This window comes from Melanostigma gelatinosum (assembly GCF_949748355.1).
Source record: "Melanostigma gelatinosum genome assembly, chromosome: 17".
Classification (NCBI taxonomy): Eukaryota; Metazoa; Chordata; class Actinopteri; order Perciformes; family Zoarcidae; genus Melanostigma; species Melanostigma gelatinosum.
The window spans coordinates 14,138,515-14,165,070 of record NC_136650.1 but is presented as its reverse complement, the minus strand read 5'-3'; the positions used below and the strand labels follow the sequence as shown (position 1 = coordinate 14,165,070).

General features: G+C 43.0%; 2 protein-coding genes across 3 annotated transcripts in view; one reads left to right on the top strand and one right to left on the bottom strand.

The window, feature by feature from the left end:
* cpne4b (copine IVb) overlaps window positions 1–11,122 on the bottom strand; it is a gene marked incomplete at both ends in the record, with an annotated part of 12,803 nt that extends 1,681 nt beyond the window's left edge. Inside the window, 14 exons of the mRNA XM_079287421.1 lie at window positions 1,146–1,382; window positions 1,786–1,919; window positions 2,512–2,563; window positions 2,777–2,831; window positions 2,985–3,118; window positions 3,231–3,290; window positions 3,918–4,004; window positions 4,439–4,537; window positions 6,016–6,105; window positions 6,191–6,274; window positions 6,788–6,862; window positions 7,114–7,185; window positions 8,603–8,782; window positions 10,952–11,122. Of these exons, the coding sequence (XP_079143547.1) occupies window positions 1,146–1,382; window positions 1,786–1,919; window positions 2,512–2,563; window positions 2,777–2,831; window positions 2,985–3,118; window positions 3,231–3,290; window positions 3,918–4,004; window positions 4,439–4,537; window positions 6,016–6,105; window positions 6,191–6,274; window positions 6,788–6,862; window positions 7,114–7,185; window positions 8,603–8,782; window positions 10,952–11,122 (1,530 nt within the window). The remainder of the gene's footprint in view (window positions 1–1,145; window positions 1,383–1,785; window positions 1,920–2,511; window positions 2,564–2,776; window positions 2,832–2,984; window positions 3,119–3,230; window positions 3,291–3,917; window positions 4,005–4,438; window positions 4,538–6,015; window positions 6,106–6,190; window positions 6,275–6,787; window positions 6,863–7,113; window positions 7,186–8,602; window positions 8,783–10,951) is intronic.
* A 4,967-nt stretch (window positions 11,123–16,089) lies between these two features.
* dync1li1 (dynein, cytoplasmic 1, light intermediate chain 1) lies at window positions 16,090–23,547 on the top strand (the record flags this gene model as incomplete). Of its 2 annotated transcripts, XM_079287648.1 has the most annotated exons (14): window positions 16,090–16,193; window positions 16,444–16,517; window positions 18,054–18,170; window positions 18,270–18,500; window positions 18,756–18,910; window positions 19,113–19,206; window positions 19,878–20,013; window positions 20,101–20,212; window positions 20,423–20,482; window positions 20,624–20,668; window positions 20,786–20,873; window positions 21,025–21,147; window positions 21,309–21,358; window positions 23,135–23,259. In XM_079287648.1, 13 exons carry the CDS (start codon window positions 16,090–16,092, stop codon window positions 21,317–21,319), a joined length of 1,350 nt encoding a protein of 449 aa, XP_079143774.1. In that variant the 3' UTR covers window positions 21,320–21,358; window positions 23,135–23,259. The 2 variants fall into 2 exon arrangements, with proteins under 2 accessions (XP_079143774.1, XP_079143773.1); XM_079287647.1 differs by lacking the exon at window positions 21,309–21,358 and having other exon boundaries at window positions 23,135–23,547.
* Between the last annotated feature and the right edge of the window lie 3,009 nt (window positions 23,548–26,556).

Here is a 26,556-nt window from a genome sequence, read left to right as displayed (position 1 = left end):
CCTTGGTGAGTGATTTTAAAGCTTTCGCAACCTCATCTTTGTGTGAGCTACAGAGACACTTTAAACTAGATTCATTTATAAACACAGAAGATTTTAAAACAGGATTAAGTACTATATTTGACCCTTGAATGTACACGTCCTGTTACGCTGCTAATTCATTGTTTGATGTAATTTGACTGTTCTTTGATGTGAAATGTCTTATGTTGACATAACTGACATATAATTGTCTGCTATTGTCCATTTATGTATTTGTGCCGCAGATATTAACAGACTGTACTGAAAACAAATTCCACCTGCCATTTTGTTAAGTCTTTTATGCTTTTTTATGCTTTTTTATGCTGCCGTTTTGGCCAGGACTCCTTCGCTGAAGACAAATTATTTATGTCACAGTAATAATTTAAGACCAAAATACATTTTATTTGTTTGTTTTAGAATTGTATCCAATATGTAATATTCCCCATTAGTAAGCAAGGGCTAACAAAGCTATCAATTTTCGAAGAGGAGCAGCGAGTGGCCATTACAGGATAACAGAAAACATGATGTAAGGAATGAAGTGTCAAAAAGTCAGCTACATAATTTCTATCAAAAATGTAGCCACCATAAACTACTGGTCGTACCAGACCAAGTAAACCCCTGAACATAAACAAGGGTGTGTTTTATTGCTTATGAATTCCTCTTCTCATTCGTAAGATAAGGATTGTGTTATATTTCTTCCATATGTTACATATTCTCACTTCAAATAATTGCCTTGCTGTGAAATTCCTTAACGTTTAATGACAGGATACTCTTTTATAACCTCACATTTATTATGCCCTTTACTGTTGTTACTCAGCTTGAAAAAGCTCTTACGTATTAAAGTAAGCAGCTCGGTATCCACTGTAGTTACGCTGGCTGTGAAGAAGTAACCGCACGAGGTAGAAAAATATAGCTGAAATACAGCATCTTGTGCAAAAAGCATGTTACAAAACTCATTCTGCTGCTTTATTATGGCGTGCCCCATTTGTATGTGCCTTGATGTTGCCTGACCTCCCTGGAGAATTCGTCACATTTTCTGGCAGGAATGCATTTATAAAAAGCTCTATGATTTCTCCAGAAATCCAAAACTTCTACCCCTCGCCCTTCTCCGCTCCTCCATCACCACCCACGTGTTTGAAGTCCTTGAAGGGGACGAACTGGACGATGTCGCGGAGGACAGGCTCGCCCTTTGGTGAACGCAGGATCCCATCGTCCCCGTCCAATATCTGCATGTCTGTGAAGTCTGCGTTGCCCACGCCGACGATGATGACCGACATGGGCAGGTGGGACGCATGCACGATGGCCTCCCGTGTGTCCGCCATGTCGGTGATGACGCCGTCTGTCAGGATCAGCAGGATGAAGTATTCCTGATGGGAGGGGAGAAAGTTGTGGGTGGATGTGGGAAGGGAGGAACAGATATTCGATGACTTTTATGTTCTAAAAGTGCTCTAAAAGTGGCTAATTCAAATAAAACTCATTCTAATCCACGAGAGAGCCAGAAAGAAGAGGGAGGCATTACGGCAGAGAGGAATTTGTGCTCTAAAATTTATGACTGCAATTAAATTAATATCAATCACTTCCTACCTCTTTTCAATGCATCTCTTTCTGCCCCTTCCTAGTCCCATCTTTTATCTGTTCTGATCTCAATTTTTGTCTTTTCATTGCTATTTGTCGCTCCCTTCTCCTCCTGTGTCCCAGGGCAAACACCACCAACAGTCACAACAACAGGAACAAAATAGCCCAGAATTTCCTTCTCATTCTCTCGCTCACCATGGCCTCTTTGGTGTGCATCTCCTCGGAGGCAGACGAAGCAACTTTTTGGATGATTGGAGCGATGTTGGTGGGCCCGTAGAGCTGGATCTTAGGGAGGCAATTCTGGTAGGCCTCCACCACGCCTTGGATCCCTGCAACACACACACAGGCTCTTTTGCCACTTATATAGTTGTCTTCACCTCTATCTGTGACCTCTCCGAGTCAAAGTCCTTGCACTTGCAAAAGTATCCGCTAAAATGAATCGGTCTGTATGATTACACTCCAAGGTGTCTGGGCATTTTTCGGAAAGCATTCCCATAGTCCACACAAACTACACTGATACACACACACACACACACACCTTCACGGCAGGAACGCAGCCATGTGGGGAGAAGAGCGCAGAATCCCATTTCACACATACAGATTGGTATTGTTTTTGTCTGTATCTTAGAGGCCGAAATTCTTCCTGCAGCACAGTGACAAATCTCCCAGCTGCAGATGTGTGCGTGGGTGTGTGTTTGTGCTTAAGTGTGTGTATTTGTATATTTGAGGGGAAGAAAGCGAGTGGGGGCCGATATAGAGGCAGAAATATGGGTCTAACTGGGAGGGAGAGATGAGAGGCATGCAGCAGTGCTACTGCGGGATTGCTTTGGTCCTGTGGGGCATGAATAAAAGTTTTTGTGAGTCAAGAAGTCTGTGCAAATACAAGGAAGTGTGTGTGTGTGTGTGTGTTTGATAGCTCACCAGCACATTCAGGATTGTCCTCATCAGAGTTCACGGCGAAATCATGTGAAACCTTTACGTGGGGCAGAGAGAGAACACAGAGCCGTTAACCGCCACATCAAATTGAACACTCAGCACAACATGTTCAGTCCAACTTACAGTTTGGCAGATGCATTCTCTTTTCATGTTGATCAAAAGCAAGCTGTGCCTCAGAAAGAGATCTCAAGGCTGAATCTAAAGTAACCACAACTCCCCCTGTGAACACACGTACACACAAATGTCCTACCTTGAAGTCAGGTGGTATCAGTGCTCCAAAACCAAACGCAGGGAACATTTTATCACTAGAGAAAGACAAAAAGGCCCGTAATTCACTGAAAACGATCGAGAAAGGCACAGAGGACAAAGAAGGACAAAGGCCTTGAGCGGGACAAGCCAGTGTGTGTGTGCGAGTGTGTCATCGATCGATAAATGATGATTGATGAAGTGGTTTCTACCTGTCATAGTCTTGGCAGATCTCTCCTACAGCCACCAGCGCTTTGAGGTACTCGTTGGGCTGGTAGGGATGGATGTAGTGGAGGGAGCAGCTGTTTCTGGGATCCCCATTGGATGCTGTGAAGTCTATTGCCACCTGGAACAGAAACACACACACACACACACACACACATACCGCATGAGTGGCCATAGACAGGCAATGACATGCTGCTATAAATATTGAGAAGATTATATGTGACACAACTTACTGTGAACTGAATTTGGCAGCCTCCCATGATGTAATCCAGGAAGGAATACATTTTTATGATCTGTCAAGGGGGATGTTAAGATTTATGGATGTCATGAAGTCAAGGTAGCATAATAAAAGCTGAATGAGGTGGATGTGGCTGTGCTTGATCCGTGGTGACACTCAACACTGGTGCTGAAATAATTAATTGATTAGATAACACAAAATTAACTATTCCTGTTTTATTTTATTTCATGTCTTTGGTTTTGTACTGTCAATTGGACGAAACAAGCATTTTGAAGAGGAAACCTTTGAGAAATGTGAGATGGGCATTTTTCAGAGTGACATTTAAACAGTAAACAACTAATCAGCTGAACAATTAATTGACAGATTAAAGAGACCCTGTGGAGTTTTCCGTACACTAGTAGTACGAGGGGGTCATATCCAAGCATGCACTCAGGCTACACGCACCCACAATCCTGCCACTTGCACAAATACTCCATCAAGTAACAGTTAGTCGACGATAACGCACCAAGAAGAGTAGAAAAGAGGCCAATAAAGACAGGGAAGAAGAAGAAGACTGCTAGCAAGCAAACATTCAAAAAGACACACATTGAATGTAAATATAACTCCACGGAGCATCTTCAATCAATAATGAAGACAATAAGTCCTACTTGACCCCTGAGACCCGTACAGGGAGAGAATTCACCTTGCAGTGGTTGATAATGACAACACCAGAGTTTCTGTAATTCTTCTTCTTCATCTGGTATTTAGGGTTGATGCACTCCCACTGAAGCTGGCCACACACACACACACACACACACACACACACACACACACACACACATGTAAATGTTATATCAGCCAAGAGGTCTGAACCATCTCTTTATGGTGTAGCTGCTTGCTCTACAATTTTGAGTATAACTTACATGTATGTTAGTGTTTGTTAACAGATGCATGTGTGGACATTTTTCTGGCAAAATATACCTTTACAGCTTTTTGACAATACATATAACCTTTCAAATCATATAACCTTTTAAAATATGTTTTGATTCAGTTCTAATTGTATACTAATTGTACTTTTGAATCACTCCGAGGTGTTTGTTCTCAGATGGTTAACCTGTCCTCATCATCAGCTTTTTGGTATATACTCTATATATATATAAAGCTGTGACAAAGATCCAACTATTATCAAACCATTCATCCATTCATCTCCTTGCATGTGCTCACCTGCTTGCCCTCCTGCTCCGTTCTCATCTCTTTAAAGGTGGTCTGAAACTCCCCAATAAAGTCGTGTTTCCCATTAGAGTCCCAGTCCCAGACCGTGCACTGGAACAGACACAAAGAGACACACACAAACACACAAGCACACACATTCATTCATTTAGAGCGCAGCTGCAACACTGTCATCTCAATGCACACACACACACACACACACACACACACACGCGGCATGCAGGGAAATGCCATGCTGAATGATTGATAAGGAAGTGTTCGTGGGGGGGCAATGGAGCGGTGAAATATTAATCTGAGGATGCTGAGAGGGACGTGGCTTAAGAGAGCGCCTTATGTGTGTGTGTGTGTGTGTGTGTGTGTGTGTGTGTGTGTGTGTGTGTATGTGTGCGTGTTTCATCGTAACAGTTTGTTTCTTTGTGACCTTCTTGCCTGAAGTCACTCCAACAACTAATTCTGAAACAATCCAACAACGACTGATTAAAAGCAGCCACTGGCAGTAATCCCCTTATTTCAGATCTCCCACCTGAAGTGTGTGTCTTTTCGGCAATCATTTTTGTGTGTGAGGGAGCGAGCGCTCGATTTGCAGCCTCGCTTCCACTTCAAGTTGCCGAGAGCTGTGAGAGTGGGTAATGAAAAAAAGAAGAATCTCCTTCCCATTCACTGAATACTAACAGTTGGCCAGAGAGAGAGAGCGAGAGAGAGAGAGAGAGAGAGAGAGAGATAGAGAGAGAGAGAGAGAGAGAGAGAGAGAGAGAGACCAACGGAGGGATGTACGGAAAAGTAGAGAGGTGGAGGAAACGGATAAGAAGAAATACAAAGTGTGAGACAGACAGACGCTATAGAGGAGGGATATGGATTTATGCATTGGTCAGTTAAGAGCCCAGTGAAAACCAAGCGCTGAATAAAAATCTCTGCCCTGCCATTTAGCTCTGATGCTTCAAACAGGTATAGGCAGCCCTGGAAACCATAGCCGACGGCGTGCATGTGTGTGAGCGAGAGTGTGAGCCCTTTCGACTGCTGTCAGGAGCCATGCAGAGTTAAGACGGCTCTGAATATTTAATGAACAAGTTCATGTTTATTCATGGTGAGAATAACTGTTTGGAGCTGATGTGCGGCCGCCACTTTCTCACATGCACACGCACCATGCACGCGCACGCAGATCTATTCTGGCAAGTAAAGGTGAGAGTTTAGGACGACCACTGAGCTCTTTCACACCCGCCCGGCTCTTTAAATAACACATCAGGAGGCAACACATGCCCTGACCTCAACTCATGACTCGGGAAGGAGATGTTTAAGGGTCCTTTGTGACTTGTTTGCATGGTTTGATTCATTTAGATACGAGTGGTTATGTGGCACTCTGTGTATGTTTTACAAATCTCGTCATTTGTATGCTGCATAGGAAAACCACCTTGCAACTTGCTAGCCTTTCCCTCTAAATGGGCATTGGGGAACTTAAAAAATGAAGGGAGCTTGAGCCAAGGCTCAGATCGTTGCCCATGATACAAAAGGTTAAATAAAATGATGTTGACATTCTAATGACATGTATGAAATAGTTACAGTGGCAGACTCACCTTTAGCTCCCTATCATGGGCACCACTGCAGAGTGTGTTAAAGGAAACTTTGAATGATTTCCAAACTGGGCTCAGGTTGTTCATGATCGTCTGCAGGGCACAAAAACATCACAGTTTTTGATAATCACGGGCCGAAAATAACACTTAATGCGTGTTTGTGTGCGCATGTAATTACCTCTGTTCTGTGCACGAGCGACTCGGTCCCATCATCATTTATTCTGAAAATCTCCAAGAAGGGGTCTGACTTGCTGAAGAAATCCTTTAGAGGAAAAACACGCATGTAAGGCATAGCCTCAGAACTGCCTTTGATGACCATAAATCATTCAAACACTAACAGAATCATTATTTCACCCCTTCTTCCTTTCTTCCTTTCCTGTCTTCTTCAATTTAACCGCCCCTTCCTTGTTTTCTGCCATCTTTCCCCTAAGGCACAACTTGTTTGGATTTAGTCATCCGTGGCCATGAGTGTGTGTGTGTGTGTGTGTGTGTGTGTGTGTGTGTGTGTGTGTGTGTCTGTGTGCGTGTGTGCTGGAGGCTGAAAATTAATATAGTTATCTGTGTGTGGTGGTGTGGCTGAGAGGGGTTTGTTGAGGAGAGGGGGGGCCTCTTCTAATGCCAGATTGTACTTTTGTGTATTGTGTGTGGGTTTCATCATCGTCAATTCCCACAGCCCTCCACCCACATATTTCTTCACACCCACACACACACACACACACACACACAACCCACAGGTTTTTAACCTTTGAGAAAGATCACACACAATCGCACAAACCTTGTCGTCAAGCTTACGAGCGCTGAAGGAGAGTTCAACGTAATCGTCATTACCAGATAATTCCTCTGCTGTCACCTTCAGAGGGGGGAGTGGAGAGGGGAAAAACAGGGGAAGAAGATAAAGAGGGAGAGGCGTAGAGCGAGAGAGAGAGAGAGGAAGGAGATGAGAGAAAATTATATGGAAATGACAAACCGAGCACATTGAACAGGCAACATCATCAAATTAATTATCTTCAGAGTGTCTGAGTGCAAGAGAGGTGTGTGTGTGATTTGTGCGTGCGTGTGTGTGTAACTGTGGTGGGGCTGACTCTGGAAACAGTGTCGCACCGTTATGGAGGACTTCCCAGAAGTGTTTCCCTGTTTGAGTAGAGCTTTGGTCAGTTTCCTCTGAGAGACGATCTGAAAGAAACAGAAACGAAGAGTCCACAAAAATCGGTGTTTCTCCTCAGAGGGACAAGCTCGCCCCGCTAGTGTCACCCTGGTGTTACCTCACACTTCTCCTTAATACTAGCATGCAACTCCCTACTTTACACATCCAATGGGCAGAAAACAGGATGGCAGAGTCACCTTTCTCGCCGCCTGTCAAATGCCATTTTCTCAGTTGTTGTATCCCTGATCTGCCAGCTCCATGGCCTCTTTTCACCAATTGCTATTTTGGGCCGGCCAGGTGTTACACAAGCTATAAGTGACCGCTCAAGTTTACACGGGGCGGTCGGCGAGTGGGTTCATCAACCATAGGCCAACTAAAACAATGAGCTTGATTCTACGTGGGATCTGCAGGACAATCAATGCTTTCAAATTACAGGGCGTTACAGGGAGTCTACTTCTTTCATTTTGACTGAAAGATTGTATCTGAGTGCATCTTTATGTGTTCAGTTGTACAAATGTGAAAAAAGGCTTGAGATAGATTTCATTTTGAAATAAAATATTAAAAGGAAAACAAACTTTCCCCGACTCCAACTTTATTATTTATAGAATTAATTCTTTGCCACTTGGGGACAGTAAAAGCAAGCGTGTAGACACAATGCTGACATATTTTTAAGTTGATAGCTAACGTGTTAGAAACAGTAGCCTTTTTATCATTAATATTCATTTGGTGATGTTGTTGTTTGGACACAGACGAAATGTTGGCGGCATGTTATCCTATTTCAATAAACCTCGCTGGCTCTCGCCTTCAAAATCCCTTTTGTCCGTGTCAGTTATTTCAGTTCTCCCAACTATTGTAATTCCACCAACTTTATGCTGCCGACAGCGTCTCTGACAATGGGAGGCGGACACAAACACTTTAATACTTTTTGGAACTCTTTTCCTCTTATTTCCTTTTTCTCTGCGTGACTCAGCTGGTGATATCCTGAAATCGACTTGATAATAAGGACCACTGCAGTTGCAATAGTTTTTCTTAAATGCTCTTGAATGTTAATGGAAACACTTCAACTTGTCTGGTTATGAATGCATTCACTGATGCACATAAATGCACTCCTGTCATGCATTCACCTGCAGAAGCATGCTCTCATCGTTCGCAGTTTAGATGACACCTCCATACTTCCCGCACCACTTAGCTTGTACAGCGACCTGGCTAACATGCTGTTTCACATACATTTAAATAAGCCTGGCTTCTAGGAGGTGTTTCTTTTGCTGGATAGTGTACACTGGAGGGAGACAGTAACAGCAAGTTAACATGGTGAGATTAAGTGTTCAGAACTCTGCTAAAGCTTCACTTACTCACCTTTGTGTGCACGGATCTATCATACCATGCACTCTTTCACATTAGCTCCCCATCTAGTCAAGCACTGACCAGTCAAAAAGACACACTGACCTGTCCTAAGGTGCACTCCATGGCTCCCAGGAAGTCAGCGTCGCGGAGGCCATTGTTGCCAGAGCTGATGTCATGAAGTTCAAAGCGGAGCCTCTGGACCTCCTCAAAGTAGTAATCCACCAGGAAGATCTTGGAGAAGACGGGGCTGCTACTGCTGCGAATCACCTCTGTACGGTCCACCTGCAATCGCACATGTGCATGCAAGTGCACAGAGGCAGGGGTGCATGGACACACACACACACACACACACACACACGCACACACACACAGCTCCGGGTTAACCCTACAAGACAACTTCTTGTGGATTTAAATGTTCTCAAAATCCCAGGGCTTTGACGGCCAAACCCCAAGAGGATGATGTGAATGATAGCAGAGTTGGTCAATGAAAAAAGCATCTGATAGGTCCAAATGCAGTTAATACAATACTAAACTGTCAAATTGATTTATATTATTATTTCCATAGGCATCTGTTTCATTGATTTATTACTTTCTATGTCCAATGAAACATAAATGAGTGAAGAGTTTTATAATGTGATTTATTTGATACGTCAACTCTATTATTAATCACTGTTTGTATTGCCTAATTAAATATAGATGAACTACTTTATAACCACTTTAAAGACAAAGGGCATCTTTCATACGGAACACCTAATGACAAACAACGAAATCTTTTGTTGTCGTTCTGTTATACAGAGTGTTAACACACAGTTTCTAATATTTTTCATAAAGTTTCATAAAACTGTGCTTTATTGTTGGTAGTTTCACTTTAAAATTGACTTTTATAGTCTTTCCAAAGTAGACTGGCGTATGAAGATTTCATTCAACACCCAACACACAGTCACTGTGTATTGATTGTGAACGTTGGCAGATTTCTTTGCAATGAAGCAATTACCACAAATAGCAATTACCACATTCTTTACACTTATCAACTTGAGGACAAGGAATATGGATTTTGCTTTTGATGGCTAACATTGCACAAGCTGTTTGAGAACACAAAGAAGCGACTATCGTTGGAACATTGATCTTCCATTTTCTTCTCTCTAACAGCCTGATGCAGAGAGGAATAGAAAGCCAAACTAAAATTTTCTTTTTGAGTCTCCAAAGACAGAATAACGCCGCACTACTTTCTGAGCGCGAGTGGAAATCCATGTATGTGTGTTGGAGTGGGTCACTAGCACTGCATGTGTGAGGATGTGTGTGCATGCGTGGGTGTATGTATCTACATATCTCTTGCTGACATAAGGGAAAGGGAAGAAAGATGCACAAAGATCCACTTCTTCCTGAAATTCCTCTCGATTTATCTTTTCCCTCATGCTGTGTTCTTACAAAGTGCAGCTATACGGGTGTTACTGCCATTGGTTAGGCTGCAGTGGGAATAAGATGTCCCTGAAAGGGCAGGTTGGGTCTTTGAGATAAAAGGAGGAACAAAAAGCATCGTCAGTTTTCCATTTATTTTCCAATTTCAAGTGCTAAACCGTCGGTTGTCTCCATCTATATGAGACCTTTTATGTGTAAAGTGAGCCAAAAAGAATTGGCCATGATTCCAGGAAAAATCAGTTTGGTACATTATCATGTCAATCATAAATTTCAATATTAAAAATTATATGATACGACATTTTTAATATCAGACAATTTGTTTTGGAGAGCTAATATCAGAGGAGAAACAAAACCAGCACACTTTTCATTTCAAGGTGACAATAAAAGCATTGGGATAGATAAATACGGTCTGTACAACAATCTCCAAATGTTATGATTTCCGTTGCCTTCTGTGAGAATCAGCATGCATCGTTTGTTAGAATCAAGCACACCGTAGCGTAGTGCGAGAAGGTTCGCAATCACAGCTCTGCATGACAGCGTAGGTCCTTTATTGCACACGCTCATTGAGTCAAACATGAATTCTATGATGTGCTTGATTAGTTTCAAGTGTTGTCTTCAGAGAGAAATCCTTAAGGAACCCAACACTGAGAGCTGATGCGTAGAGTATGACTGGTACATCAGGTCATGGACGATGCTGCAGATTGTGAAAATCTTGAAAACATTTCCTTTCACTGAAACTGACGTTCGAGGTTTGTAGTGGAAGCAACATGCCCTTCATAATTTAAAGATAAATGGTGTGTGAAAAGCTTCAAAGGCAAGAATATTATATCACTAGGGGACTGTTGGAAAGCTTTTATGCCAATCAGTTCTATGGGCTATGGACTCCCACAGCAAATAGCTAAATGAGACACTTTGACTGATGAAACTATTTTACTTTCATTTGGTGTTTATGAAACTGTGTCATACAAAAAACACGTCTTTCTGGACTGGAGACACACTTACTCCCACTTTATCCCACCCCCATTACTGTACCTCAAACCACTGTCCGTGCGACTGCATCTTCAGCACCACGCAAGGGTCTGGTTTGGAGAGAGCGTCGCGGTCCGAGATCCCCCGGCAGGCCACTCTCAGCTCCACTTTGGCCAGGCATGGGGAGCTGATGAAGCCCAGCGTGGCCTCTGCAGACTCATAGATGTTACTCATGCTGAACTCACAATCACACACTGAAAGGAAAGAGAGAGAGAAAGAGAAAGAGAAGGAAAAAGACAGGGTTACGTTCTTAAAGACAGACAGACAGACAGACAGACAGACAGACAGACAGACAGATAGATAGATGAACTGTTGTTTGCTTTCTCATGAGCAGATGCAGTGGCCCTGACTAAGCAGAAAGCACTCAGACTGTTCAAGGTCAGGACTCTGGAGCTACTGAATATCAGACAAGGTCCCCAAATACACACCAATGCACACATACCCTATTCAGGATGAACACCATCAACACGATTACGCATGTGCATGTTAATGCAAGCTTGCATTCGGATGTATGTACACATTCTGTATACACATGCACGTACACACACACACACACACACACACACACATAAGCTCCGCTGAGTAACCAGAACAAATTGGGTTTCTTCTCAGGTTTCCACAGTGTATAATGTTCACAGTCCCCAAATAGAATACTGTCAGCATCTTATCGCCCCGACAGACATTTGTTCCCCGTGATAATAGGGAATGAATAGTGAATCATGAAATGGGTTCAAATCACATTGTACAGTAAAAGCTGCAAAGACAGTGACCCCCTATAATCACAATGAGGGCTGGAAATATCTGCTGCTTTTAATATTTGTTCAAGGTGAGATTGACATCTCCCTCCCTCTCCTTTTAGTTTTGTTGCACCTGTTCCAGCGAAGCGAACACCTCTATAGTCCTTAATGATACATGGACTCTTGTGACTTGATGTAATACCCAGCATAATTCCACCCACCTGCAACCTGACCGGAGATATTAAGAAGTACTGAAAACACCAGTGTGGGTGTGCAGGACCTTCAAACAGCTTCCCTAGCTTTATCTAAAGTCTAGAGTCTTTTTTGTTGAAACATTAATTTACACTTTATAACTCATCATTCATCTTTTGTGTAAAAACGTTTCAGTGAGCTTTAGGTGGAGTTTGCTACCTTTATAAAAAGCCATCTGTTTCCCTGTTTTCATGCTTAGCTGAGCTACGCATCTCCTGACTGTAGCTTCATATTCAATGGAAAGATAGGACACTGGTATAAATCTGTACAGTACAGAACACTTTGTACGGGACAGTAGATAGTACACCTAAAATTGCATCAAAGCAAAGTCAATAACACTTTAATGACCTTCCAACATTGTGCTCTTTACTCAAAAGCCTGCCCAGTCTGCAGCATGGTCCAGTTGACACCACCTAGAAATCTATTACAATTACATTGGAAACACATTATACATTGCATATATAATTAATCTCAAAATGCATGGCTCCATTTTCCCAGCCCCGTAATGTACATGGAGAACTGGGCTGAAACATTGGGTAGCCTCAAGTCCAGTTAGTCCAAATTAAAGGATAACCGCAGGTCGGATGTGCTACAAACTGATTATTAATGCAGCGGTCTAGTATCATCCTTAGGGAAGCTCTTGGAACTGGGTCTGACTCTGACCTGAATATCTCTCTCTCTCTCTCTCTCTCTCTCTCTCCCTCCCTCCCTCTCTCCCTCTGTCTCTCTCTCTCTCTCTCTCTCTCTATCTCTCTCTCTCTATGTGTGTCTTGGCTGCGGTGATTATTTTTAGCTCAACTCACTGAGTGGCCGGTATACAGATAAACAAGCGTGGCCAGAGCCACAGGGCAGGTGTGCACGTGTAGGTGACAAGCAGCTAGTTTGTTTTGTGCAGGTGCCTCGATGCCTGTGTGTGTGTGTGTCTGTGTGTGTGTGTGTGTGTGCGAGAAGCAGCAGATGCCTGTCTGTTCGGGTGACAGCAAATGACATTGATAAGTGACGGAGGATGTGGACAATTTCTACAGCTACTGTAATCTGGGAGAGCTGTGTGCCAGATCTGCCATTACAGTAACGCAAAGGATCAGCTGTCACATGTGTTGCACATTGCCAGAGGTGACAATGAATTTTCAAATCACACTTCGTCACAGGATCTTGCAATAGCTTTGTGACGAGAAAATGTGTTTTGGAAAGCTGGCAACTGTTTTATTTTACATATTTACTGCAATACAAATCAAATGCATTGGTAAGGAAGGATTAAGTATTTTGGTGTTTTCCCCTGATTTGTTTAAAAATATAAACTTATTGAATAACAGGGTATTTTTCAAATGTTTGAGAAGAAATATGGCTGCAGAAAATTGCAATTTTTCACTGCGTTACTGTCGATAGAAGCTACAATCACCAGCATAAACATGCAAATTTCAGATTGAAAGGCTGAACGATTTGTAACGAAGTGTTTTGTGTGAAATTGGTGATCAAAATAATACCCAAACAAAAACCAGAATAGTAATGATTGATTGGTGGGCGGTGTAAGATGTCTAAAAGTCATTCGAAGGATCCTCACTGTCAGCTTCTCCACTCTGTGACAATCAATCATGCCTTGGAGCTTGATTGCCATGACCCTGGCCTAGACTGTGTGTATTTGTGCAAATGCGTATATTTGTGTGTGACCATTCACCTTCGTGTGTGCACGTGTTTAGACTGATTGTGGCAAAAGTGACATGAATGATTCATCCGCAGGAGGGTCTATAACATTAAATTACTGTAATGCTCGGTCACATATTGAATATCAGACAAAGGGGAGGAACATCACCATCAGGACACACCACGGGCAGCAAAAGCTAAAGAACTATATGTGGCATGTTATGCAAACCATATGGAATATTAATCATGACAGTCGACACCAACATGCTCAGCTGAAAGAGTGCACAGAGGAAAGGCGGCTGGGAGTGAGAAAAGACAGAGTATAGTATCAGAAGTGAAGCAGTCATGGTGTTGCGAACTCGCAGTGTTATTAGAGCTGACACAGAAGCAATGAGAGTGAGGGAGACAGAGGCTGAGGGGGGGGGGGATTAGAGGGATGGAGTGAGAGAAGGAACTGGAGAAAGGAAGGCAAGTGAGAGTGAATGAAGCAGAGAGGCGAGAGGAAAAGATAGACAGAGAATAAAGCAGATCTTCCTCTCCCATAGGGCTTATCTTGTTTTGTAGCTCTCCAGCAAATATAAACGAAAGCAGAGGCTTTCCAAGAGTAGCCTACGAGGTATTTTACAGTATTTCCCCAAAGAAAGAATCTCTCAAGTCACTATTAGAATAATATGCTGTTCCCTGATACCTTGTAAAAAATGATAGTTTTAAGGTTTATTTTAATCTACATTAGAATTTTCCGAAAAAAAGCCACAAAGTCTCACAAGCTGTTAAACAATAAATATCACATATCGGGCTATAAACGTCTGATGTCATTCTACACGCCTTTTACTTCTAAGACAATCCAGAAAGAAAATGTCCAGTGCAAATGTTTGGAAATAACCTCCAGAAATGTCATGCAGCGGGTGAGACATGCACTATCCGGGCTAGCTGCTCCTATCCGCAGAGAGAAAACTCACCTCAACGACCTGGAGAAAAGATACGAGCAGAGCCGAAGAACTTCACTGCCGTTTAGCCTACTTGACAATCACGGATGCCTCACCGCCTCCGGACCCATCTCCTTCTCCTCACTCTTTTGTCGATATGTTCTCCTCAGTCCCCCTATACACTGCAGAGCTCGGCCGCTTTGCCGCTGACAGCACGGTGAGGATGCACTCCGCGCGCCTGGGTTTACTGTGGGTAAAAGATGAAGAGGAGGAGGAGGACGGTGCGCCACTTAACTGGAGTTTGTAATCCACTGGCTCCATCGGGGGGCCGCAGAGAGCGCACCGTACCCAGGGACCAGCGGCCTCGGAGCACAGTGTATCAGCGCCATCTCGTGGTTGTTGCGGCGAACTGACAGGTGTAAAACTGATTTTCCGGCTCTCAGCTTTGATTGGCTGCGATGTGCTTCAGCGGTTTAATAATAGACGATGACCGCAAACCTGAGACCACTTGGTACTTATTAAAGTTCACGCTGTGCCCACCAGATTCATTGGTTCAGATCAATTGAAGTCGTCTGAACGTAGTGTATGAAGCTTTTTTGCTGCTGTAAAAATCGCAGCTGCTCTCAGTGCTATTTTTAATGATATTGTTGGTTTTATCATTACTAGGTTCATTTGTATTGGTTTCTAATTGTTTTGCTGATTATATTTGTTGGCTACTGTTTTATCATCAGATTATCACCCACAAGGGTTATATGCAAATATATATTGATTGATCTTCAATCTGTGCTGAACGTGCACTGACTTCTGATACTCTCAAAACTAAATTATAGTACTTAACTGAAAAACTACGCTACTTTAGATTTTTAACATGGCTGCATTACCTTGGATTAAATAAATTGTACTTGTGTTCTTGTCTGAACCCGTTGTACAATTACTGGTGCTCTTAATTTCAATTTTTAGTCGATGCATAACAGTCAATTTGAAGTGCATCCAATTCCTACACGGTATTACAGCTTTATCTCAATCCTGAAGGTTTAGGCGCGTTTCCATATTCTCCAAGCATTGATTTACGACGCAGCGATTTTAAGAGGATATATAGTCTGAAACGGATTTGTGCGGCTCCGTTTGAAAGCCCATTTATCCTGATTTATTCTGATAAATCGGCTGGGACAAGCATAGGGCACACTGTGGCAAAACTATTTTATAATAGCGTATAATTGACATAAAATCCCGGGCTTTATACCAACAGACTGTTGTGTTCATGTGTATATATCCAGTCCCAATTTACACAAACATTATCCTATAATGTTCATACATTAATTCCCCCCTTAGCCTATTTATCACAGATTTATTTTAGATCAAAGAATATTGTACTGTGGACGCTCTTCCTGTAGATAACTTGTTGTGGGGGGTCGGTCCAGATCTGTCACTTTGCGGGTGAGATCATTTTATGTCTGGAGCAAAGGACCCCAGCTTTGTGCGGACGGACCACGCCCCGGCCCCGGCGAGCGGTGCACCAGGCTAGGGTTAGCACACAACGGCTACATCCGGGCGCTCTGCTCGATATACAGCAAGCCCTGCGAAGATGGCGACTTCAGGGAGGAGTGCATTATTATCCTCCACCTCAACTGGATCTAAGAGCACACTGGAGAACTCCAACCCAGAGGAGGATGACGGACAGGACTTATGGTGGGCGATGCGTTATTTAAGACGGGTTATTGTGAGCAGGGTTTGTGGGCGAGCAGGGGTCCATTGTGCTGGGGATGAGGATGGTTTTGACAGCTAGCGTGCTAACGAGGCTAGCTTAGCATCATCACCAGACTGTACTGGTGACACCGCAGCACCTAGCTCGCTAAAGCTACTCGCTGTCAGTCGTTGTGTGTTAATCAATGAAGAAGCGTTGTTTTGCAGTGTTGTAACGGGACTGTTGTGTCTGCAGGTCCACCATCCTGAGTGAAGTGTCAACCCATTCAAGATCTAAGCTACCGTCGGGGAAAAATGTCCTGGTCATGGGTGGGTATCTGTGAATGTCTGCAGTCTCCTGTGCTAGCCAATGAGCATCGTTAGCTTCGTCTCATCCGGCTAGACTTAATTCTGCTCCATAGCAAAGCTAGCTTGCTGTGGACTGATGGTGCTTTTGTGTTCAAACCCTGGTAGCGGGTGCGTCGCCTGGCAGAGAGACAGGTGTTTTTGTTCTGCCTGCACAGACACTCGCGCACAAACACACACACTCTCCCATCATCTTATGAGAGAGAATCGGGGCCCCTTTGAAACACTGCAAGTCATTCTAGCATCCAGTGATGCATCCAGTGATGCTAGTAGCAGCTAGGTGGAGATGATGCTGAGGGGATCAGACGCATCATCAGCCTGTGTGTGTGTGTGTGTGTGTGTGTGTGTGTTTTGAATGAGGCCACGGGGCTTTATGACCGAGGCATGATAGGCTGCATCCCCGTCTCGCTCTGTCCTCGTGTCCCCGCTGCTGTCCACACACACAAACACACGCTGCATACACTACACATCCGCCTGGGATAATCCACAGCCGGCTGCCCATTCCAGCTAATCAGCGATTTGGTTGCCGTCGTGTGGCTTTACAGCCATTTGTCTGTTTTGCAATCCATGTCAACATGCCAGAGTCCTCCTGTCGACATGATATGGCCCAGTGCAAGGATTGATGCAGCCTTGACCTTTACTACATACACCGTAACAATGTCATGCTGCCAGCGTTGAGGTTAGTAATGATGGCAGGACAAATGCAGCTACAGTCCCTTGTTAAAATTTAAATACATACATACATACATACATACATACATACATACAGGATATTAGGGCTGTTTGAGCCTTCATGAAAACAGAAAACTCTCCATAATGAAGCTGTGTGGCTCTAGTCAAGTGGATTGTTTACAGTATATATATCTACACACGTGTTCAGTTCTCAAGCGATGAGTTGATTAATCAAATAGGTTATTGAGAAAATAACCCTGCAAATATTTTGCTCATTAATTAATCGCATACATTTGTTTTGTAAGGATCTGATGCATTTTTTGGTCCCTTGTGCTGGTTGGGCTTTAGGCAAGTGTAATATGAAATTGTCACTATTTTCAGGCATTTTATGAATCTAGTGATAAATGAATCAAGAAAGTAATGTGCAGATTAATCGCCAATGAAAATAATCTCTAGTTGCAGCCCTATAATTGTGCAATTGTGTGCAATGCAAATTACGGATGGTGTTTGGTGCACACTACATCCTTTCTCTTTACCCTGCAGTATGTAACTACAGCTCAGAGCATGATAGTGGCAGCAGGATGCATAGACAAAGGGTACACCTTCAGCACTGGTGTGTTGGCTTCAGCTAGTATGCCCCTTAACATGCTTTTACATGTTCCCTCTCTTTTAAACTGAAATTTGTTTATGGTATAAGTACTAAACTGCAATGTTATTATCACTATAGTAGTGGAGGCCGGCATGGACGAGGCTACAACCCATCGTTTCTCTACTACTCATTATTCTGTTTTGTACTGATTTTGTGTGTGTGTGTGTGTGTGTGTTTAGGTGAGGTGGGTTCGGGGAAGACCGCCTTGGTTGCAAAGATGCAGGGGGTTGAAGAGTTCATGAAAGGGCGTGGCCTGGAATACCTCTACTTCAGTGTCCATGATGACGACATTGATGGTAACCAGCAGTGGTTTGCAGTTCATTGACCAATAAATGTCTGAAGTCCACCACAGAGTACGTCTGAAGTAATGTATTTATATTGATGTGTGTGTTTAGACCACACTAGGTGTAACGCCTGGGTGTTAGACGGAGACCTTTACCACAAAGGGCTACAGGGCGTAGCCGTGCCAGTGGACTCGATCGGCAACACGTTGCTGCTGATGACGGTTGACATGTCGCGGCCGTGGAATGCACTGGACTCTCTCCAGAAGTGGGCGGCCGTTGCTAGGGAACACATCGACAAACTCCGGGTCGCCCCAGAAACACTGCGGGAGTTGGAGCACAGACGTGAGTCACACTGACAGCAGTCGGGCTGACCGATGAATTTGAAAACAAAGTGTATACATATATATTTGTGTTTCCTCACTGAAATGCTCTTAACAGTATGGAAAGACTTGAATGAGGAGCCTCTTCATCAAAGCCTTCGTTAAGTTTTTCATTGGACTGCTAATTCTTCAAGGGTTTTGTCCCAGTTATGCCACATGTTTAAAGTTATAACCCACGTTAATGTTATTTTTTTTTTTTGTGTGTGTGTGTGTGTAGTTGTAAAACAGTTCCAGGAGTACACAGAGCCAGGAAGTGGAGAGGATGGCACCCCACAGAGGAGGAGTGATGAGGAGGAGAGTGTGCTGCTGCCGTTAGGAGACAACACACTCACACACAACCTGGGAATACCAGTGGTGGTGGTCTGCACCAAGGTACACACTCTCTTACTCACGGCTGTCTATGAAACATATTTTACTTTTACTGTAAAATCCTAATTGGACTCTGTGTGCTGCACATTATTGTGGGATTCATGAAACCTGTGTGGAAATGTTCAATCATTTCCAAACACATTGGACCTTTTATATCTACGTACACACGTTCACCCGTCTCTGTCCCCTACTTATCCGACCTCAGTGTGACGCCATCAGCACGTTGGAGAAGGAGCACGACTACAGAGACGAACACCTGGACCTCATCCAGTCTCACATCAGACGTTTCTGTCTGCAGTGTATCCTTCACTGAACATTTCTGCTGTGAGCCAATAAGTGCAAAAGTGGGGGGAAGCAAAATTAAACTATTGGTCTCGCAACAGTCCACGTCGGGGTTTTAATGGGGCTGTTGATCAATGCCGCTGACTTTCCCTGTCAGATGCTGAAATACGAGGCCTTCATTCACATTTTGGTCTGTATTCTCCTCACGTCCAGCTGCTCAGAGATGAAGGATGGCGATGCAACTGAGTGACTCGCACTACAAGGTGTTTTTGTTTTAACGCCAACGGCAAAGTTCCCAGCAGTATTGTTATTGCAGTACTTTGACCATAGTCAGCTGTATCTGAACCATTGTTGATATTGCTTTGTTGCAAAGGGAATTCCATAAAAGGCATGCTGTAGATTACCTAGGAGTGCATGAAATCGTTTGTTTTTCAGAGTCGCCAATCCATGCTGAATGAAAGTGGTATTCGATTTTCAAGTGGTGTTGTGTTTTAAATGAGCCAAGGTTACACAGCGCCTTCGTTCTTTAATCTTCTGTGTACTGGTCGCAATTAGTCTGAGCTAGAATATGTATTTCTGTAGTGCTACTGTTATTAAGAGATGTAGGTTTTCTGTCTCTGTGCTGTTAGTTTTTGCTCCTGTATTTAGAAATGGTGGAGTTCAAAAATATCCTTGACAGCCTTGTCAGACGGGGCATCTCTGGTTTACACATCAGTGAAGGAGATGAAAAACCTGGACATCCTGTACAAATATCTGGTCCACCGACTCTACGGCTTTCCCTTCCACTGCCCGGCACAAGTGGTGGAAAGAGATGCCGTCTTCATGTAAGCCTGCCTTTTGTGTATGTATATGTGCGAGGACTGTGGGGCCACCTGTATTTGGTTTGTAACCCTTCCTCTGCCCTCTCTCAGTCCATCAGGTTGGGACAATGAGAAGAAGATTGCCATTCTTCACGAGAACTTCCAGACAGTAAAAGCAGACGACAGCTTCGAGGAAGTAATCGTCAAACCGCCCGTCAGAAAGGTACAGCTCCTACTAAAAACAGCGAACTTTGAAAGACCCTTACAGCGCAACAGATTGATTGCCGCTGTAATAGTATGTATCATTACCTTCTGCATAACCAAGCAAGTTCCCTGCAACAACCATGAAAGTATTATCCAATCTAGTTTAATAGATGTTGTCGAGCTATAAGGAACTCTTTTTAACTCTTTATTTTTTCTTGCTTGTCACCAGATTGTACATGAAAAGGAGATACAGGCAGAAGACGACCAAGTGTTTCTGGTAAAACTCCAGGTCAGGAAACGTTTCGGTTGTGTTAATGCCAGTTGTTCAGCTGCTGGTCTGTACTCGACAAATAAAATCTCACTTGAGGGTCCAGATATGTTAATGAAATACTAATTGGAGTGAGTGTGCATATTGTGCTCTAATTTGCAGTCGCTGCTCGCCAAACAGCCCGCTGTGACAGCAGGGCGACCAGTGGTGAGTGCTCCCTTTTTTCTCTTTTTTCTTTTTCTTCTTCTCTAGTTTTGGCTCATAAGATAAAGGAAAGCTCCCTCCGATGCGCATATGTGTGAAACAATCTGTCGTCGTTCACAGGACACCACCAGTCGAGCACCCACCAGCTCACCCAGGACGAGTAATCGCTCCGCAGCGGCCAACGTAGCAAACGCAATGCCACAGTCGGGTGCGTCATGCATTTCATCACTGCGGTGCATGTCTTTGTGTGTGTGTGTGTCTTTGTGCATGTGTGTGTGTGTCTTTGTGTGTGTGTGTGTGTGTGTGTCTTTGTGCGTGTGTGTGTGTTGTGTTTAAACTCTGGTCTCTGTATGCTGCAGGTCAGACCAGTGAAGGTGTTTTGGCCAACTTCTTTAACAGTCTACTGACAAAGAAAGCTGGTACAGGGGGGCCCGGGACGCCAGGTGGCGGTAACAACACTCCAGGAACAGTACGCAAGTCAGGTGAGAATACACACGAGGCTATTAAAATAGCGCTGGTGTTGTTGGACAGAGAAAAAGTGCTCATTTATTTATTCGTTTATCATTCAGCGTTATCTTTTGATGCCATTTTCAGTTCCCTCTCATTACTTAGCTTCTTTTTGGTTTCATCTGCCATCCTTCAGTTTCTCTTTAACTCTCCTGTCCTCTGCTCCAGACATGAACACAACACATGGTAAAGAAAATCATAAAAGGGTCTTGAGTCTAAGCAAACACCCATCGTCTTTATGCCCGTCTGTAGCTCTGTGTGACTGTCTTTTCATTCCTAACTGTGTTGTGCAATCTCACTGTTAACATCACTCGTAATGTGTGTGTGTATGTGTGTGCACTAGTCAGAGGATGTTGGCCACGTTAAGGTGTGTGTGAGAGAGATATTCCCCATTGCTTGTGTATGCCATCGTTCATTCTCAGAAGCATCCCTATATTTCCTTTGACCCTTTCGCTCCCCATGGGCCTCCAGCAACCGAGGAGGAACATTGCCAGGCTCAAGCTTCCTGTATCATCCATGTACTTCTTGTACAAACACACATGGACTTTACTGTGGGCTGTAAATTATGCTAAAGGGAAACTTTGCAGATTTTCAACTGTCTTTGTCTCGTTGCATTGTGGGTGGTATGTGCAAATGAACCGCCGCCCGAAGCTCCCCGCTCACCCACTGGCAATAGTCCGCAGAATGGCGCCGAACATCCTTCATTTGGACATACCGCCCACATCGCAACGATGCAAAGAAGGTTGAAAATCGCCACAATTTCCCTTTTTAACTTGTTTATTAAAATTACTAGATTATGTGAAAGTCAGAAACTTCTGACAACTGAAATTTTGGTTCATGAGATGATCCTATGGCTAATGAATTACTTCTGCATTTTAAAACCAATGAAACATAAGTGTTGTTTTTTTTGTAACAGAATAGCTGTTTTAATTTCATATCAGTGGCAACATCCAGAACTATGTAAAAAATCAGAGTTGCACTCTTTTATTTTCCCGAATTTGGTCGGGGCGGGGAAAAGTAGCAGTCATGTCAAGATAATGTGACTGACTGATGATTTAATGACACAGCTGCACCCCTAATGTTTCTCCTCCTAGTGCCTTGTCACCATTTTGATCCTTTACATTGTTTTTTGTTGGCATGCTGCATTGCATTTCTCATCACAAACATCTGCCACAGACATTGCACATGATTCTAACTAAGACTGGGCGATATGGGAAAAGTATATATATAGCTTGATACTTTGCAACATATTAGCGCCATATGTTATAATCTATACCCAATATTGTCTGTGAAATCATGTAAGGTATTAAGGTTTTCAGTTGAAACCATATTTTTATAAACTAACTATCAGACATGCTCAATATTACAGTAAATATGTCTTCCATTGTACTACCGTATGAAACATACAGCTGAAAAAAAATTGCAGGCCTGTCATAACATTTGACTCTTGCATTAAAGACAATCTTAAAGGAATGTTTGACATATTTAGTGCAATAAGAACTATTGTTTGCACAAGATGAGGTAGAATATGACCTCATTTGTATTATTACAATATAAAATCAACTTAATTGCAATGAATTTGGATGTAAACAATTGACTTCATACTTTCTAAACATCATAGAAATTACATAAATAACTATTTATAAAAACTAATCCAATTGGCGAGGTGAAGTCAAACTATTTTCCCACCTCGCCATCACAGTATGCGATCGTCTGTCCGTTATCGTACTGGCCTTGCACCTCAGATTGCTGAAACTAGTCGAGTCTTCTGAAATGATCGTATTAGATTCGAAAAAAAGTCTAATTAACAACACTGAATCAATATTTCACCCAGGTCTTATTTTAACCATGTGTAATTGCCTTTGTGCTTATTGCATTGTGACTTAACCACTCAATACTGTGTCTACAATGTTGGCTGTGAAATAGCACCAATTCGTATGTGTCGACCCACACTTGATGCAGGTTCGAAGCTGGGCCTGAGCGACGTACAGGCAGAGCTGGACCGCATATCCAGCAGGGAGACTGACTCTGACTTGCCCAATGCCAACGACACCCCTGCTGCCGACGGCCAGGACACATGAAGACCAACACACTTCACCCCGCTCTCCTTCTCCCCACCCCACCTCAGTCACCTTCCACCGCCGTTGTTCTTCCTCCCTCCACTCCATTACAGAGATGCGGGGAGAAAGAGGGATGTAGGCACACAACTTTCCCCCTCCATCGTCCCCCTTTCACTTTCTCCTCAAGGAGAATAACTCACTCTATCTTCCCCAAACCGCTTTTCCAGCACCTTGTTCTCCTTCCCCTCCTCTCTCCTCTCTACCTGGCTGTTGCGCTGAGGGCGAGCATTTGTTACTGTTACATACAAGACTGTCTGTTACATGAGAGTAAATGGGTATGGGGGGGGGGGGGGGACCAGTTGGGCTGCGGAGGTCGGGATGAGAGGAAGTGAGAGGTGGGTTGAAAGAGATCGATTGCAGGAATGAATAAGAGGGAGTTTTATCCATCCATTTCTTGAGATGGTACAGTTGGTGTTTTTACTGTAGGAACTGCTGAAGGGTGCATGTTGAAGAAACTGCATTTTGGTTTATCATAGGGATAATTGTGTGTTTAATGTATGTGGGGCAAGGCACACTTGGCCAGAGGAAGAGACTGAGAACAACAACAAAAATGCCTGAAACAAAATTGCAAACGGTCATGTTTTTTTAAGATAAAGGGACGTACATACCAGTATTCGTGTGTGAATGTGTGTGTGACAGTGAGTGAGTGAGTGTGTGTGTGCGAGAGAGAGATGGTGAGGCAGATGGAGAGAAGGAAAGGGAGTCATTCAACCTAGACCTGTATGTCGAGAGATTTTGGGCTGTTTGCATTACAACCAAAAGGCAAAAACATTACTATGCTCTTACACTACAAGCTCTTAAAACAGTGCATACACTATTATTACAGCAGCACTGTCTTGATAGACTACTCGAGCCAAACATGACAAAAAATAAATAAAAAATACTTCAGATCAAAGTTCAAACTCAAGCATTAGTCCTGTGTAGAGGGTACCCAGGTCCATCATGCCAACCCAGATCTACGATTGGCCGAACGTCCCCTCGTGGTAGATACTGCGCAAACCTGTAGATAACAGACAGTGCACTGAAAAGGGAGGGTGGTAGAGGGTAGGTGGGGTAGCTGAGCTTTACTTGTACAGAAAGAAGCACTAGTGAGTCAGTTCCATAGTTACTGTGGTGGTGGTGGTGGTGGTGGTGGCGGGCGGGCGGGCAAGGGAGTCAGAACAACGGAGGGTCACACCAAGAATGTACAGTCATTGTCTCGCTGATTGGTCCTGTTATTTCAGAGCTCTGTGTTGGCGTTTGTATAATCAGATCTGTTAATCAGTCAAATAAAAGGTGTATTTATTCGGATTCATCCACCTGGCTTCTCTTTGTTTTCATTCCTCTTCTCCTCACGCTGAATGAAATGTTCTATTTTGTGATGGGGAAGTGTTAGAAAGGGCTGATTTATATAATTTATATTTACACAATCGTCCAGTGTCTTGTATCAGAATAATTCCTCTTGATATCTTTGTAAGAATACTGTTTATTTACAGCTCACTTCAATGTGTCAGTATTTTAATGAGACTATACATTTCAGATTATCATTAGAAGGCTGGAATAAACTTGCATGACTGATTGCAAGGAATAACAGACTAATTTTGCCTGATAGATAAAAATACGTGTTAGAAAGTGTTTGCATTACTATAATTGCCAGCAGATGTTGGACTGTCTAATTTTCTGATGGTGTCTTGCAGACATACAGTCGTGCTTTCTATCATCTTTTGTGTTTACTCTGCAGCATTTGTCAGGACTTGGGTAAATGAAATAGACTTGCTCCTCTCTCTGCCACAGCTGGAGACAGTGGATGAGCTTAATTTAGTTTTATCCTGAGGGTTTGATGTTGATCCCACATACTGACAAAAGAAGCAGAAACTAATAAATCCATAAGCACTCGCTGAAATAAATGTCATCACGTCACACTTCCATTCGCTCTGCTGCCATGTGGTCTGTGTTGTTTCTCTTACTCACTCTGATATTATTCATACCCCTTGCAGGCATGTGACTGAATATCTTTATCAGCCTACTACACATTTCTGTCACTGTTTGAATGATATAAATAGAAAATATTCCAACTGATTGTGATATAACATAAATGATCGTAACTTTCCTTTTCTATTTCATGCGGTATCACTGATACTGATATGCTTCCCAATGACACTTTGGACTGTGACCTGTTCTACTCCATGGCACGCATCAGACACATGCGCTCTACTGTGTGTGACACTTTCTCTTTTGTTCGTTTTGATTTAATATCAACAAAGTATCTTTTCATATAGCTATACAAATATTTGAAAACAAGTTTTCCTATTGGTTCTGTGTACTTAATGAAGCTGAAGTAGATGCACGCGATTCATTTAAGTGGACTGATTTCATTACAGATAGTCTGTGAATAAGTGCCCAAAATGGAGATGCATAAATAAGCAATTTTATACAATTTCAAGAATAAACATAGGCAATGTGTTTTACCCTTTTAAAGCCACCTGTAGCCTACATATACCAAGTATGTTTTACTGTCTGCCTTTGGTCAGTTAGTGATAGATTGAAGTTCTGCAGTTCATGTCACCACAAAAGCAATTATAGAGACAAAGGATCAAATGCCATTCAATCCACAGCAGAGTATCATGTTATTGTGGCCATTACAGGCCCCCCCCCCCCCCCCGCGACAATCAATGATTAGTTTCTAAAATATGCTCTTTGTGTTTATGGGATTGGATTATGGCTTTCTATCGAAAACTTAGATTCAATCATCATATTTTACAACTTCCTATCTGGTTTAACCACGTGGTCTATATGTGATTGTTCCTCTCCATTTAACCACTGCAGTTTATCATATAAGTAGCAAAATAAGTCCTTTGGTTCAACTGTGAAGTAAAAGTATGAGAAACGTGGATGATGGTTGACAAGCACCTTTCATGTTTGAATTGAATAAGATATATGGATGAACGACATAGCCCTGGTAGGGAAAATGTTTGTGTCTCTGAGTTAACTGCATGTTCATTAACTCCATCTTTCATATCACAGCAGCTCATGAATCACATTCCAATGAATGCTCCTCGCCCTCCCCTGTCGCACATCTTTCATTTACGTGATTCAAAAATGTAAAAACTGAAAAAGGCCGACTTCCTTTTACCATTACATGATATCAATATCTGCCAAAAGCTGTAAAATATCAGTTTATATGCTAAAACTTTTAGTTAAAATGGCGCTCTATTTTTCCGAGTGCGGCAGAATACTGTATTTTTTCGCCCCCCTCGCCATCTTGATATGCGATCGCACAGGCGG